Source organism: Brassica rapa, chromosome A02 (genome assembly GCF_000309985.2).
Source record: "Brassica rapa cultivar Chiifu-401-42 chromosome A02, CAAS_Brap_v3.01, whole genome shotgun sequence".
Lineage (NCBI taxonomy): Eukaryota > Viridiplantae > Streptophyta > Magnoliopsida > Brassicales > Brassicaceae > Brassica > Brassica rapa.
The window spans coordinates 11,659,175-11,675,754 of record NC_024796.2 but is presented as its reverse complement, the minus strand read 5'-3'; the positions used below and the strand labels follow the sequence as shown (position 1 = coordinate 11,675,754).

The window sequence follows — 16,580 nt, the reverse complement described above, 5'->3', positions numbered from 1 at the left end:
ACTTTTTTGAACACTATTGAACTAAGCCTCTTAAATGTTTAAAAGTTGAGAAAGCAGTTACCAAGAGGAACTATATACATAGCGTTTACCTATAGTGTTGTTGAATCGAAACCTCAATAATTATATTCACTCTTCATTGACAGACATACGAGAGGTCTTACATACAAACTTTACTCCTACTCCAAACACGCTCTCAAAGTCTCATCTCTCAGTGGTGCACTAAGCACTACATTGAGAAGCCATGTGGTTACACTTACATGAACGGTCGGACCAAATACTGTTTAGGCAACCTTCTGACATCAGACGATGTTGAAACGCAGGAGAAAGCTATCACTTGCGTTCTTACCCTTTCCATACACAAAGCAACAAAGAACGTCTGATCATGCTTGTAGGAGCAGTCACATCTATAGTGCGCAAGTTCCTCAGATCTGGAACCATGGAAGCGAAAGGAATCACAGTAGCTACACTCTTTAGCCTTTCGCTAGCTGATGAGAACAAGATCATAATAGGTGCATCAGGTGCAGCACCGGGCAAAGTGCATCCGCTAGAACTTCTCCGCAAATCATCTCAAGGATTACTCTCTAAATAGCTCTTAACAAATAAAAAAAGTTTCGAAAATAACTTACTAATTTAATTTCGTTGGCTGTTTCTTTTTTTGATTAATTTTTAATACAAATACTTGTGTTAATTCAACATTTTTCATATGATTAACGAGGACTTTGGTTAAGCTTCACGGTTCATTTCATATAAATTACAACATTTCCAGATTAATCGGAGTGATTCACGCAAGAGTCATTTTCCAGGAAACATCACATATTTTTTCAGTATCCATCTTGCACATATAGTCTAAGTGAAGAACATTACATACTCTCGATTTTCAATATAATTATTTGATTTTAATATATAAACTTCGTTTTTGGGTTGTTATAGGTTTAAGATCGATAGTGAAATGCGACTTAACTTTGTCTTCTCGTTATTATTTAATTATTGAAGATTTGGCACTTTGTTGACCTAAAAAATGTTCAGTATCATCAACAACCAACCATAAATCCAAAATCTATAATCATCTGATCTATAACAGAGCACCCACCTTTACATACATGAGCTCTTAATAGATACCAAACCCCCCACCCCCCACAGACACACACACAAAAACTCTATTGTGGTACATTTTTAGTAAACGTACAAACACATTATTCTGTAATGGGTAATATCTTGGGACGCAAGAAAACTGTGAAAATCATGAAGATCAATGGCAAGAGTTTCAAGCTGAAAACTCCAGTGAAAGCTGGTACGGTTGTTAAAGATTTTCCAGGTCACGTTCTCTTCGAATCTGAATCCGTGAAGCGTTTCGGTATCAGAGCAAAGCCTTTGGATCCTAAACAATACTTGCAATCCAAAAGGATTTATTTTATGGTTGAACTTCCCAGGTAATCCCTTTTACAGTTTGGGTTTTGGAAGTAATATTTGGGGGCTATACGTAGTTATATATATTAACTCTTAAAACGTTAATTTTTCACTTTGCTATGTCCAGTACCGGCTCTGATCGAAACCCACGTGGCAGAAGATGGAAAAAGAGAACCCCGAGAAGGGTTCGGTTGGGAATCAGGATGGGTGCCAAGGAGAGGCTTGAGAATCTGAAGCTTTCGCGTAGATCATCTTCTGATCTCTCGGTAATAAAGGAGGTTGCTGAAGAAGAGAAAGAAGTGGTGACTAGTGTGAAGTTGAAGTTACCAAAGTGGAAAGTGGAGAAACTGTGGAAAGAGAGTGAGAGTGTCTCTGATTTCTACAACAAGATCACAGCACTTTGTCTCCTCAACGTTTCAAGTGGTTTGTTTCATCAGAAACAACACTTGCTTCGTAATGGAGGAAGAAGCGTTCAGATTGGAGACAAAGAAGCTGTCAATTATTTTTAAGTTGTGTTGTATTCTTGTTGAAGACCAAAAGAGAAACAAACACTGTTCCGTATCTCAAGCCACGTTTCTTGCATCTTTTAATCACGAAAATTGCAACTAGGAAACAGATGTGCTCCAACTTGTGTAACACAACTTTTAGTATGTTCTTAAAATGAACAATTTATCCTTTATTAGAACTTAGAGTTTTCCAAAAAATATATATATTTAGTTAGCTTAGTTTAATGCTAACCACTAGTATGAGAAGCCAGATATTTGGAGTTTGAAGTTGGCATAGTAGCTTCCTTTCATTTTCTGCATAATTGGATGGCTTCTTTTGTGTTATATATATAGTCTAAAGAAATATTTTCGCTTAAATTTGAGGCGGATTGAACAGATTTCTGAAGATGCTCTGCCTCTTTTCTAAGTAGGATTCAGATTTTTTTTCTTTGTAATTTCAGTGATCATCCCATTTTAGTGTTGCTGATCATACTTTGGGACTAGTTATTAAACCTTTTTTGATATATTTATTATTTTTTTAAGAAATATATAGTAATTCTATAATGAGGTGGAATCCACTCTAATAGATTGAGTAAAAATAAGATATTTTATTTCTTCCACTAGACATAGAGGAAAACAATAAAGATCTGTAATTTAGAAGAAGAAAAAATGTAGGTTAGAATAATTTACTTTTAAATAATATTACAAAAATCCCATTATGGATCTTAATGAAAATATGTTGACAAAAAAGAATATTACAAAAATAAATATAAAGATGAGTCAGAATGTTCTAAATGCAAAAATGTTATTTTTTAAAGCAAAAATGTACAACCATAATGATATATAGATTTTCCTTGTGTATAATCTAGCGGTAGGAGATACCTATTCTATCCACCAAACTTAATTTAACATTAAAATTAGTTCACACAAAATTAGTTTAATGAAACACAATTCAGACGAGAGATGCTGAGCTTGTTATCGTCTCACATGTATTACACATTATTAACGTACATGATTCAATTAGGATTGATATAAACCGGTTATAGAGTTTATTAGATTTTGGTTTATTGTAAACCGGATGACCGTTGCTATATAAAGCAACTTGTAACAGAAAGATCTAATAACAAGAATCATTTTCCATTTCGAGCTTCTTCTTCTTCGTTGATCTTGAGCTCAGCTAATATGGTATCAGAGCGGCGAGAAACAAACTCTCATCCGATCCGTTCCTTTTCTTCTTTCTTTTGACCTCGATCGATTGTTGATTCTCACGATCGATCCTTCTCTGTGAAAGTTTCGACGTTATTCTGACTCGATTCACAAATTTCACACATTAACGATCGGAAATGGTGATCAGAAGAAAGGTGGGTCGTCGTGTTGGTCGCGCATCAGCATCGGCGAGAAGATCTACCGTTCGTGAATCTCAATCACCAGATCCCGTGTCTCCCCCGTCGGAACCACTCACCGGCATTCATTCTCCGTTTCACCTAACAAACGGTAATAATCCGGGTGCTGCGCTCATCTCTGAGGTACTAGATGGTTCGAACTATGAAAACTGGAAGATTGCTATGACTATTGCGTTAGATGCGAAGAACAAATCTGCTTTTATCGATGGATCTTTAGCTCGACCGGTTGAATCTCATCAGAACTTTCGGATCTGGTCTCGTTGTAACTCGATGGTGAAATCCTGGATTCTTAACTCCGTGTCGAAGCAGATTTACAAAAGTATCTTACGTTTCAATGATGCATCTGAGACTTGGAAAGATCTGGAAGCTCGCTTTCATATCACCAACATTCCTAGATCATATCAACTCTCTCAACAGATCTGGTCATTGCAGCAAGGAGCTTTGGATCTTGCAACTTACTTTACGAACCTGAAGACGCTTTGGGATGAATTGGATGGTGCTACGTGTGTTTCTACTTGTCGTACCTGTGATTGTTGCAAGGCGATTGATAAGAAAGCTGATCAGGCAAAGATCATTAAGTTTTTGGCTGGCTTGAATGAGTCTTACTCCATCATTCGAGGTCAGATTATCATGAAGAAGAACTTGCCTGATCTCTCTGAAATCTACAATCTCCTTGATCAAGATCACAGTCAGCGATCCTTCGCTTCAGTTCAGAATGCTACTGCATTCCAAGTTGCTGCTCCCGTTGTTGATCAATCCTCAATGGCTAATGTGAATTATCACCAGCGACCTAACAAACCTGTTTGTACTCATTGTGGTTACACTGGCCACACAACAGACACATGTTACAAAATTCATGGCTATCCCATTGACTTCAAGCATAGGAACAAGTCCAAATATGAGAAGCCTTCTTCAGGGAAACCGCAAGGTTCTTCTAAACCTGTTGCAGCTCAGCTCACTTTAGCCAATACAGAGATTGGTGGTCAGAGTATCCCTCATGTGATCAATAGCTTGACCCAAGATCAGATTCAAGGCGTCATTGCTTATTTCAACTCGCAACTCCAGCCCTCTTTCTCTGAATCTTCTCATGTTGGTTCTACATCTGGTGCTACTATCACTGCTCTACCTGGTATGGCTTGCTCATCTTCTACCTTGCGATTCATTGCCATTTTAAAAGCTACAGACAATGTTTTAGTATCTGATTCTTGGATAGTAGACAGTGGCGCTACCCATCATGTATCTTGTGATCGAAGCAGATTTGAAACATTTTGTGTTTCTTTACATGCTTCTGTTACTTTACCTACTGGTATGGGCGTGTGAATTGAAGGAATAGGCAGAATCAGGCTGAGCAATTCCCTGGTTCTAGACAATGTCTTATATATTCCTGACTTCAGACTAAATCTCATGAGTGTCAGTCAGGTAACTAAGGCATTGGGTTATCGAATAATGTTTGATGATTCGTCTTGCATGATACAGGATCATATCAAGGGGTTGATGATTGGTCAGGGTGAGCAGATATCAAATCTATATGTGCTGGATACAACGCAGCTAGCAGAATCCATGGATGTGGCGAATTCATCTTTCTGTACTAATGTTGTTGTTGATTCTCAGTTATGGCACAATAGATTAGGACATCCCTCTTTGGAGAAAACTGATCTTCTTCGTGATGTACTTGGATTTAAACACACGAATAAAACGTCCTTTCATTGTGATATATGTCCTCTTGCAAAGCAGAAGCGGTTATCTTATACGTCTCACAACAACATCTGTCAACAGGCTTTTGATCTTATTCACATGGATATTTGGGGTCCTTTCTCGGTCTGTACCACAGAGGGTTATCAGTATTTTTTTACTTTGGTTGATGATCACACACGAGTAACGTGGATCTATCTACTTCGAAGTAAAGATGAGGTTCTTACCGTGTTTCCTGAGTTTTTACAGATGATTGAACTGCAATATAAAACGAAGATCAAAAGTGTACGATCAGATAATGCTCCTGAACTCAAATTTACCAAACTCTTTAAGCAGAAAGGAATCATTGCTTATCATTCCTGTCCCGAAACACCAGAGCAAAACAGTGTGGTTGAGCGTAAACATCAACATATTCTTAATGTTGCCAGAGCTTTGATGTTTCAGTCTCATCTCTCATTGGATTATTGGGGTGATTGTGTCTTGACCGCGGTTTTCTTAATCAACAGAACACCAGCACCTTTACTCAAGAACAAAACCCCTTACGAAGTACTCACTTCTAAACCTCCAGATTACAGTGGTCTCAAGGTATTTGGCTGCTTAGCTTATATGTCTACATCCTCTAAGAATAGACACAAGTTTCAGCCTCGCTCTAAACCCTGTGTTTTTATTGGCTATCCCTCTGGTTATAAGGGTTATAAACTACTTGATCTGGACTCTAACAAGATACACATTTCTCGAAATATGGTCTTCCATGAGACGATCTTCCCTTTCTCTACTGATCAACCTATTCATCTTGATGGTTTCTTCTCTATGGGTCACATGCCTCACTCTGAAGATAGTGATGTTCCTCCAGTATCAAGTGAATCCCCTGCAGTTGAGAGTGAAATTCCTGCAGTTGTGGGTGAAACTTGTGAACCAGTGAACGCGCATCCAAATAGAGAAGCATCAAAACGAACTTCTAAGCCTCCTGGATATCTAAATGAATATCTGTGTCATATGACTGACACGGACATTCCTTATCCTTTGGCGGCTTATATTTCTTATGCTAAACTCTCCGAAGGATATGAATCCTATATTTGTGCTCTTGCTCAGCATGTTGAACCGGTATCATTTGCTCAGGCGAAGAAGTTTGATGTCTGGCTCAAAGCAATGAATGAGAAATTGTTGGCACTTGAGAGTACAAATACTTGGACTATATGTTCTCTCCCGGATGGTAAACACAAAATTGGCTGTAAATGGGTTTACAAGGTTAAATTGAAGGCTGATGGTACCTTAGAACGTTACAAAGCTCGCTTGGTTGCCAAAGGCTACACACAACAGGAAGGAATCGACTTCATTGACACTTTTTCCCCTGTTGCAAAAATGACAACAGTCAAGACTCTTTTGGCTGTCTCAGCTGCAAAGAATTGGAGTCTCACACAGTTGGATATTTCCAATGCTTTCCTAAATGGTGATCTTCAAGAAGAAATCTACATGTCTTTACCTCCGGGCTACACACCAAAAGAGGGGGAATCTCTGCCTCCTAATGCTGTTTGCCGGCTTAACAAGTCCATTTATGGTCTTAAGCAAGCATCAAGACAATGGTTTATAAAGTTCAGTACTACACTCCTCTCTCTTGGTTTTCAAAAGTCACATACTGATCATACTTTGTTCATCAAGAATATTGGCGGCAAATATGTGGCTGTTTTAGTATATGTTGATGATATAATCATCGCTAGCAGTAATGATCTGGAGGTTGAGATTCTCAAATCAAATCTTCAACATTCTTTCAAACTGCGTGACTTGGGTCCTTTGAAGTTTTTCCTAGGCTTGGAGATAGCAAGATCAAGTAAGGGTATTGCTATTTGTCAACGGAAATACATTTTAGAGATTCTTGAGGAAGCTGGTTTGTTGGCTTGTAAACCTGTCAATGTTCCAATGGATCCTAATGTGAAGCTTCGTCAGGATTCCAAGGAACCGGTATTAGATGATCCAACCGTTTATCGTCGCGTTGTTGGTCGCTTAATGTATCTCACTATCACTCGCCCGGACATCACCTATGCAGTCAATAAACTCTGTCAGTATTCCTCTACACCTAAGAAGTCTCATCTTCAGGCTGCTTATCGAGTTCTTCACTTTCTTAAAGGCTCTATTGGTTTGGGGTTATTTTATTCTACGGAATGTGATTTGACTCTCAAAGCTTACACTGATGCAGACTGGGGTTCTTGTCCAGATACGCGACGTTCTACTTCTGGTTTTTGCTTATTTCTTGGTGATTCTCTGATTTCATGGAAAAGCAAGAAACAGGATGTTCTGTCTCATTCTTCAGCGGAATCTGAGTATCGTGCGATGGCTTTTGCGGTTAAAGAGGTGATCTGGATTGTCAATTTACTTACTGAATTGCAGGCACCACAGACAAGATCAGTGGCTTTCTATTGTGATTCAACGGCAGCAATTCATATCGCCAACAACCCGGTTTTCCACGAGAGGACCAAACATGTGGAGCTTGACTGTCATCAAGTTCGTGATTGGATTGTAAGTGGTTTGATCAAGACTTTGCATGTTCGCAGTGAGAATCAGCTGGCCGACGTCTTCACGAAGCCATTATTTCCTGGTTTATTTCATTCCTTGATTGGCAAGATGTCTCTATGTTCTTTGTACTCGCCATCTTGAGGGGGAATATTAACGTACATGATTCAATTAGGATTGATATAAACCGGTTATAAAGTTTATTAGATTTTGGTTTATTGTAAACCGGATGACCGTTGCTATATAAAGCAACTTGTAACAGAAAGATCTAATAACAAGAATCATTTTCCATTTCGAGCTTCTTCTTCTTCGTTGATCTTGAGCTCAGCTAATACACATCCTTATCTCTGTAACATTACCTTGATGTTTGTCATCTAATATCAAAACTCTGAAAATATGAGACCAATTACAGAGAAAAAGATAAAAGAAAAATGGCAAATCATTAGTATTTTTTTTCTTTCAAGTTGTGTGGCATAAGTTTAGCCGATAAATACAATATACAATTCTCCATACTCAGAGAAGCCAACACTCACACACACCAAACACAAACAAATAAAAGATCAAATCAATCAGTCAGGTCCCAACCTGTATATGTTGTATCAGTCTGTTAAACCAATTCCCCTTTTTTTCTTATTGTAGAATAACAAAAGAATGATGAAAAATGATTCACTCTTTCACTTTAATCAAGAGGTCCACTGCTCAGGAACAGTGAGAAAGTAAGTGGTCATGGCCTTTCTAAACCTTTTCTTGTACTGTTTTGGTGACACTATTGTTGGAGAGGCGTTTTTGGGTCCACCCAAAATGCCTGAAGCTTTAACCCAAGTCTCAAGGTGCTTGTCCCATGTGTACTGTCTCATGAAGTCAATAATCCCAAGAACCAGCTCTTTACGCTCTTCATCAAACCCAACCAGCAATGAGTAGTCCATTACATCCACAGACTATGCAACAAAAAAAAAGCAAACGGATTTAATCAAAACATTATAAGAAACAATGACTGTGTTTGGTAAGTAGTGTAATAATCACTTACAGCTAAGAAGTTTGTGTCATTCCATATAGCTCTTTCTAGGCTTCTCTTGGCCTTGCTCCCTAGGAATATAGGTTCTGTCCGAAGTGTCTCAAGCAGGTTCATGTCTAGCAAAACTTTGTCTTTTCCAGATGTGTTTGGATTGTACCGTGACCGTGCAGATCCCTTGAGGTCATAGATCCTAGAGATCTTTCTGTTGTAGAAGAGATTCTCCATCACCATCAAATCCATTTTTGTTTCTTTACCACCTTTAGAGTGTTTAATTGAGACCTGCACACACCACAGATAGCATTCAATCTAAAGTACTCCACTTCAAAACCAAAAGCTTTGTCCCAAAAGTACTGAGAACTAACCTGGTAGATACCGAGGATCTTAGCAAGACAAGTAGGGCTCCCGGAGCTGAGAGACTCCTTCATGTACTTGAAGTACTCAGGTGCAAAATCCTCAAAAGAATCCAGCTCTGTCTTGACAACTTGTTTTATGATGAACCTCTGGTCTAATGACTTGGCAAAGTAAACATTACTCTTCCCTCCCTGCGCAGACCATCTCTGACACCGGCTCAAGGACCTCACAAAGTCCACTTCGCTTGGACAGCAAGTCTTCCTCAGAGTGTCAAACTGTGTTGCGAAGTAACACGTCACAGAGAACTTCACTTTACCTTCAGAGGAAGAGGAAGAGCGGTCGCTGAAAGAGATAGTCAGATGAGGAGACTTCTTATCATCTTGAGAAGATCCATACACTGCATGGTGAATGTAATCAACATCCATAGCCCCTAGAGAACGCCAAGTAGAGAATGTAGAAGAAGGTTCAGAATCTCTGTTACTCCTAGGGATGCCTCTCTTAACAACCCACTCTTTATACTCCTTTGAGTTAAGAGCATAAGAGACAACACTAGCGGGATCATCATCGTACACAGGGATCACTATATCGTTTAAGCCGCGTTGAGGGATCAGCATCCGAGCCCCATCAGCCATCTGAGAAGCTGAGGAGATGTATGTAGGCGCTGAACCAACGATAAGATCCAGCTTCTGTACTTCTAGTGGCAACATTTGTGAGTAAGTCCTCATCACGTTAGAGAGAGGGTCCCTCACCATGTTCCTGTACTCGCCAGAAGCGTGGAAAGATCTGAGTGTGTTGAGATACAAAGAAGATGGTGGCAAACCTTTTTGGATCCTTTCTTGAAACCGTATAGCTGAATCAAAAGACTGCACCCGGATTGGTCTGGCGAGTCTCTTGAGGGGAGACTTAGCATCTGCCTCACTATGAAACGAGCCTAACCATGCTGAATCTATCCTCTCGGACAGGGAGGAGCCAGGGGAGAGGAGCTTGTCCGGATATTTATTGTCATCATTAGCTTCTGCATCAGAATGGGCGTTTCCTTCCCTCTCATCTGAACCTTCATGTGGTCTCTGGTCACTCTTTGGAGGCTCATGAATCTCCAGACTCCTAGAAGCATTGCCATCACTAGCTTTTTTGAGTTGAGTGTTCAACAAGAAAAGCTGATGATCCCAAGCGTGAGAACCAATCATGAGTGCCCTCCTCAGTCTATTCAGCTCAAGAATGTCCAAACTCCCGTGACTTTGCAGATTCTCCACAAAAACAGGCTGCAACGCATCCTGTTCAGGGTGAGGAAGGTTCTATCAAAGACAAGCTCAACAAGGTTTCAGAAGCAAAAGCAATGTTTAAGACAAGGAACTCACATTGTATTCATCTTTCTCCTTCACTAGTTGATCTTTTAAACCCGTTATGCGGCTCTGCAGATCAGAGGCTTCAGAATGTTCAGGTTCTAGTAAACTACTCTTCTCTTCCATGCGGTTGAGCATACCAGATATCTCAGCATACATAGTCCTCATCTTACTCATAAGCTGTAGAATGCACAAACACAAAGTATATGAGCATTAACCAAACATGAAGCAAAGGGTTTAGATGTTTCTTCTTGAAACCAACCTCTGCTGCCTCTGTCCTTATCCACTCAGGTTGTGGATGGCTGTTAAACTCAAGCATCGATGGAGGAAGGAAGACAGTAAGAATGTTGATAGGAGAGTATCTAAAGAAAGCAACCATGTTCCCAAATCTGCACAACAATAGAAACATAATTAGTATTGTAATAACTATAGAGAATGAGATTATGTTATATAGAGTTTTTACCCATAGAATCTAAGGCAGTCTCTCTGAAGTGAATGGCCACAGGATGCAACACGGTTCGCAGTTGCATGATTAGAGAAGCTAAGCTCTAAAAACTTCCCAAAAGACAGTCCCCATGCAGCATCAGACATAACTACTCTACGAGTAGCAGGTGGGACACCATCCACATGTGCACATCTCAAGCAGCGATGCCACATCCATATCTTCCCATCTTGTTCACCAGGAAGCTTCATGGATGAGTGACGTCTAACGTTTATGGTAAGGTTTCCATTCTGATGAGAGTAGCAGAGGACATGCGCATCAACCACCTCCTTACACGTTCTACAACTTGATGTCTGATCGAAGAGATCATCTTTCAGATATTTTCCGAGAGGTTTATCAAAGGATCCATAGAACTTAATCCTCAAGAGTCTTGACCGTTCACATACTGATTCTTTTAAAACACACCGGCTTGAAAAAGAGACTAAAATGCTCTGATGAGAGTCTGCAGCAGAGAAATATTCACTAGAAACATCTTCTTCATCATGTCCCTCATGTTGTGGCAAGTTCTCCTCTTCACCTCTGACCTCTTGAGTAGGTGTTTCAGGGATGTCTCCAACATACATGGCATCAGATTGCTCAGTGTCAACTTCACATGATGGGAATATCAGACTTGGATCAAAATCCTCACAAACCTCATGCTCTTGCATCAATGTTGTGTCTTCATGATCTTTCTCTGAAGGAGAATGAGTCACTAGAGAAATGCCATCATCAACTATTCTCCTTTCAGAAGCTGACCTAACCATCCCCGGTTGCTTAAGCCTTATCTTAGGCAGAGAAGCACCTTCATCGGCAAGGAATGAAGTCTCCAATGACAAGTGGTAAGCTGCAAACACAGCGTACTGAATAACATGCTTAACCTTCTTCAGCTCTTCGCGGCAACTTCCCTTAAGCACAACGGTGCAACCTAGGCGCTTAGGACACCCTTCAAAGTACATCAATGTCCTTGAAGGCTTCCTGTTGGACTGAGTCCCAGCTTCATGTTGCTCCAACACTTTCTCTGTCCGGAAAAGTTCACAGTGTCCCAACCTAGCAGTGGAGATACTATCTACAGAAGGGCATACAACAGCACCGGTGCAACGCGCTATTTGGTCAAGCAATGACCTCTTCACATTGAGCACCAATGAAATATCCTTCTCTAGAAGATACTGCTGAGCATATGAAGATACACTCTTCTCTACTAGGAGAACATTAGGATGAAGTGAATCTATTCTTGCTATAATCGCCTTGAGATGATCATTCTCCTGTCCAACCACACACACAAAAATTATTAAGATGAGTTCAGTGTCATGAATCAAAGATTATAAGGAAGAGCAGGGCCGGTCCTGGAAAAAGCCCAATGAAACATTCGCCAATGCCCCCAAATATTTTGAAGAAAATTATTGAAATCTTTACTAAATCGGCTACAGCTCCCCAAAATCTCAAGGCCGGCAGAGTAGGAAAAGACTAACCTGTTGGAGAAGAGTGTTGAAGGAAGCTAACTGGCCAGCAACTCTCTGATACTCAAGAGAGCCAGCTAAAAGAAGCACCCTCGGATGTTTGTACTGTGATGTCATCCTCTTGTGTGTTATGTTCTTGCTACACACTATTCCCCGGACAAGGATGCTGCAGAAAAACAAAGGTGTGTTCAGTAAGAAGAAGAACATCAGTAAATGAAAAGAGTTTCTATAGAGAAAAACTATACCTTTCATTTTGATTCCCTGATGCTACACATTTGATCTTGACATAGTTCCCTGGATCCATACTACCTCCTTCACGAGTATCAGGCTTCACGAAATTCGCAGCCTGCCATGCCAAAGCAGTGACAATATCAAGCCAGTTACCAGCACTGCCATCATCATCATCACAAGGAGCAAGCTCCTCTCCACGTAATAACTCTGCAACAAGAGCTCTGAAATGGTCATGCACCACCGTTCTAAGAGGCTCATTACTGTTCTCTCCAAGCTTCTCTCTAGAGAAGCTGCTACTCAATGAAAACTCGGCAGCAGAGTCCCCAACATCATCGTCATCATCATCATCATCATCATACGCAAAGTAGTTACTACTCTCAGCATCATCATTCTCATCTTCAGGAGGTGGAGGGTACCAGATGCGGCCGTTGTTCTCAAAATCCAACGGTTGTTGCAACGTATCTACCTCCTCTTCTGGTTCCATGGCCCCCTGAACTGGCTTGGCTCTAGGGCTAAGGTCTTTGGCGTGCTGTACAAAGCGCCCAAGAGGACTAAAATTGTTCCTTAATGGACTGTCATGAGGACTGGAACCAGCAGAAGATTTACAACTAAAATGCTCATGCCTAGCACTAACACTACCTGACTCTATATCTGAACTGTCCTGATAGTATTCACTTGAAGGGCTTAGAAACTGCTTATTACCACAGCTTCTACTTCCTTCTTCTTCCTCTCCCCTGCAAACACACACAACATAATAAGACACAACAAACTCCAAAGATTGTGTTGTAATAAAAGGTCAACAAACACTTTTACCTGCGAGGATAGCAACGAATAGAAGCAATGTTCCTGCAATCTAGGAAAGATGGAGGATCAGGGCTATCACGAGGGTGAACCTTGTCATATCCTTTTTCTCTCAACTCAAGAACCTCACCGTCACATTCTCTGCAAAGCTTCTTGTAATCTTCTTGTCTATCGGATTCAGAGTAGCAGCTCTTGCACCATAAACGGCCACAGCTGAGGCAATAGTAACCGCCGTGGTGGAGGTTGGCTCCTCCACAGTCATTGCACATTTTGGAGACAATAGGCATGGTTTCAAAGTGTTGAGAAGAAGAGTAGCACAAAGAAGAATCGCTTGGATCAGAAGTTATCCAAGACCTAACCTTAACAATCAGATCTAGGAGTGAACCATCAGGTATTCCCATAAACAAATCAAAATATTCTTACTTACGAGACAAAAAAAACCTCCTCCCTCTGATTTTCTCTCCTCAGATTTTAATGAAGAAAATAAAAGGAATTAAAACTCTTTGAAATTTTTTCTGTAAGAAAATTAAAAAAAAAAAAATCTCCCACAACAAAAAATGGTGGGTAGAATTGGATGAGAAACAGATTCTTTATTTTTTTTTTTTTGCAAGCAAAAATAAACCCTAGATCAAGAACCCTCTATTACGTAATTATGGACCAAGAAACAGATCTGATACCAAGAAGAAGAAGATTCTTGACTTTCTCTTTGATCACAGAGAGAGAGAAAAAAAAAACAAGAAAGAGTGAAACTGAAGGAAGAAGAAGATTAAAGATTGGGCAAGATGAGAATCAAAAGGAGGAAGAGGAGAAGTACAGAGAAGGTTCCTTTTCTACAGAACTGAGCTCGCATCTCGAGAACTCTTGAGAGAGAGATTGATTTTTGTTCTTCTTCTCCACTAACAACAACATCAAAACACTAGTTCTTTCTTGTTCTGCTTTTTTTTTTTTTTTTTTTTTTGCTATTAGAGAAGAATGATGATACAGAGTTATGGAAGATTTGTAGAGAGACGCGATTCCTTATACTGCTCCGCCATTAACTGTTCTCACCTTTTCCTCTCTCTTCTTTATTTTATTTTTAATTTATTTATCCTATTTTGTAATTCCAACTAGGGTTTATACCATTACTTAATTAAAATAACTGTGATCTGATTTGTACAGTTTGATTTTATTTAAATTAAATTATAAAATAAAAAACATGACAAAGACCTTAAACTGGTTTTTTCTTTTATTTGGACAAGACAGAGACTCCTCTGTCTTCAAGGTTCCGTTTTCAATTGGTCACCAACGGCGTTTTCGTTCTTTTTCTTTTTTCGTGAACTTTTAATATTTATAATAAACCTTTTTGGTGATCTTTGAATTCAATTAAATTTCTTTTCTCAAATATTCACGTTTCGTTTTTTTGTTTCTTTTGTTTTAATTATTCTCTTCCTTGTTTTTGATTTAATACACACTTTTTCCAACACACAAATTACCTATTTAATGCTCATATTAAATACAAAAGATTCATAGTATTCCGAAACTTTTAAATCTTTAATAAACGTGTGTATCTTGTCTGAACAATTAGTCAAAATTCTACTTAATTGTTGTATCTGTATTGATAGCAAATAATAATAATATACATGTGGAAAGGATAACAAAGATTATGAATCGAATAATGATTACGGATACGCTTTTCAGCAAAAGAAACACATATAATTGGAGAATGAGAAGATAACTATGATGTAATTATATATAATTGTACTAATTGTAAAAGATTGATGTAAGAATGTAAACTAGAATACTTTGTATACTAACTTTGACTAGGCTCTGAGTCATTAATAGGCTAATTAGCAGAAGAATCTGGATTATTTATGTGTGTAATTATTAATTAACTTGACTAATTAGTTAACAATTTAAAACAGTTGTCTGTTAGTGGTGGTAGGGGTTAATACGGGAAGGTGTGGTTAATGCGTATGTAGGTTTGGATTGAAGTCTTTATTTTATTTAGAAATAAAAGGTAAATATATAAGTTAAAATAAAATTCCAGTGGATGATGAAGAAGGTAAGTTTCTTAGGTGGGGGTATTGGATTTAGAAATTTGATAGAATTAGAAGGAATTTAAGTTTCCATTAAATTCCACTGTTATTCAATTATTGATTTCATCAATTCTTTTAAATTCTTGTGTTATTGGATTAAGCATTTGTAATCATTCTTTTAATTACTTTAAATTCTATTGTTATTCAATATTTGAGAGATTTTGTAGTAATGTCATTTGATAAGAATTTAATGGAAAATGTCCTATAGAAATGTAAAGAAACAATTCTTTGCCTATATGGAGAGATTTGCTATGAGCGTAGAAAAACACAACCTATCATTTCTCCCTCTACATTTTACAAACTCACGTAATAACAAAAGAAAAATAACATAATCCCTACAAAATAGCATTTATCATAAAATCTCAACAAAATAGTACGTAGCATTTTTAAAAACGTTTTTTTTAATTAGATCTATCTCTCATATAAATCCCTATAAAATAGTTCTTATATATTTCTAAAGAAACAAAACCTAGATCACTTCTCCTATATATATAGAGCACTGCATATCTATTCACAAAGCAAAAATTCCATCTAAAAAAAAAATATTTTTCCCAAACGTTAAAGTACTAGTTCATGGCATATACTAGTTTTTTTATCATTAGTTCATGGCGTTTTTTCCAATAGTCTCCATTTATTATTTCATAAATCTTTGTATATCATGAGTTTTTATTTCTGTATTTATATGTTTAATCATTTACGTGTGTATATATCATATAATCTACTTTTATAAAATAAATATTTGCACGTATGTATGTGAAAGAACTAATAAAAGTATATTGTTACAACCAATAAACTAATGTAGTGCTAATTATTATTTTTCTTTCAGTTTTAAGATTAATAAATAATTTCGTGAACTTTTTAAATTAGAGGAATATACTTTAGAGGAATTTCATAGAATTTAGAGGAATTAGTATTCTATCAAATTAATGTATATTCCTTTAAAATCCATCATAAAAAGAATTGGATAAATGCATTAAAATCTCATTAAATCTTTTAAAATACTGCAAAAGTTCTTACTTAAGAATTCTTTCAAATTCAATTACATTCCTTGATTCAATACCACCCCCTTACTTTCTTTTGAGATTCATATCCAACCGCCACGCGCTGATGACATGTGACGTGTAAATTACACGCCGTTGACAAAAGGCGATATAGGAGTAAAATGAAACCATCCGTTTGTGTGTATAAAGCTTTTAGGTGGGTCAAGCTGCAGAATTGATCCATAACTCACCCGTTTAATCACTTTTATTATTATGCCTTCTCTTCTTTTTTTTTTTAATTATGCCTCCTCTTTAAGTATTTAATTAACTCTATATATTTAGTTAACCTTA

At 38.1% G+C, this 16,580-nt stretch overlaps 2 protein-coding genes across 2 annotated transcripts; one reads left to right on the top strand and one right to left on the bottom strand.

Moving 5' to 3' along the window:
* The first annotated feature begins 1,146 nt into the window (after window positions 1-1,146).
* Window positions 1,147-2,092, top strand: LOC103852696 (uncharacterized protein At1g66480). Its single transcript, XM_009129593.2, has 2 exons — window positions 1,147-1,430; window positions 1,535-2,092. The coding sequence occupies exons 1-2, from the start codon at window positions 1,204-1,206 to the stop codon at window positions 1,914-1,916; spliced, it is 609 nt and encodes a 202-aa protein (XP_009127841.1). The 5' UTR covers window positions 1,147-1,203; the 3' UTR covers window positions 1,917-2,092.
* Window positions 2,093-7,915: 5,823 nt separating this feature from the next.
* Window positions 7,916-15,059, bottom strand: LOC103852695 (putative 1-phosphatidylinositol-3-phosphate 5-kinase FAB1C). Its single transcript, XM_009129592.3, has 9 exons — window positions 13,187-15,059; window positions 12,388-13,107; window positions 12,155-12,308; window positions 10,668-11,947; window positions 10,467-10,593; window positions 10,220-10,384; window positions 8,873-10,135; window positions 8,523-8,789; window positions 7,916-8,433 (listed from the first exon to the last, which is right to left on the bottom strand). Exons 1-9 carry the CDS (start codon window positions 13,573-13,575, stop codon window positions 8,179-8,181), a joined length of 4,620 nt encoding a protein of 1,539 aa, XP_009127840.1. The 5' UTR covers window positions 13,576-15,059; the 3' UTR covers window positions 7,916-8,178.
* Between the last annotated feature and the right edge of the window lie 1,521 nt (window positions 15,060-16,580).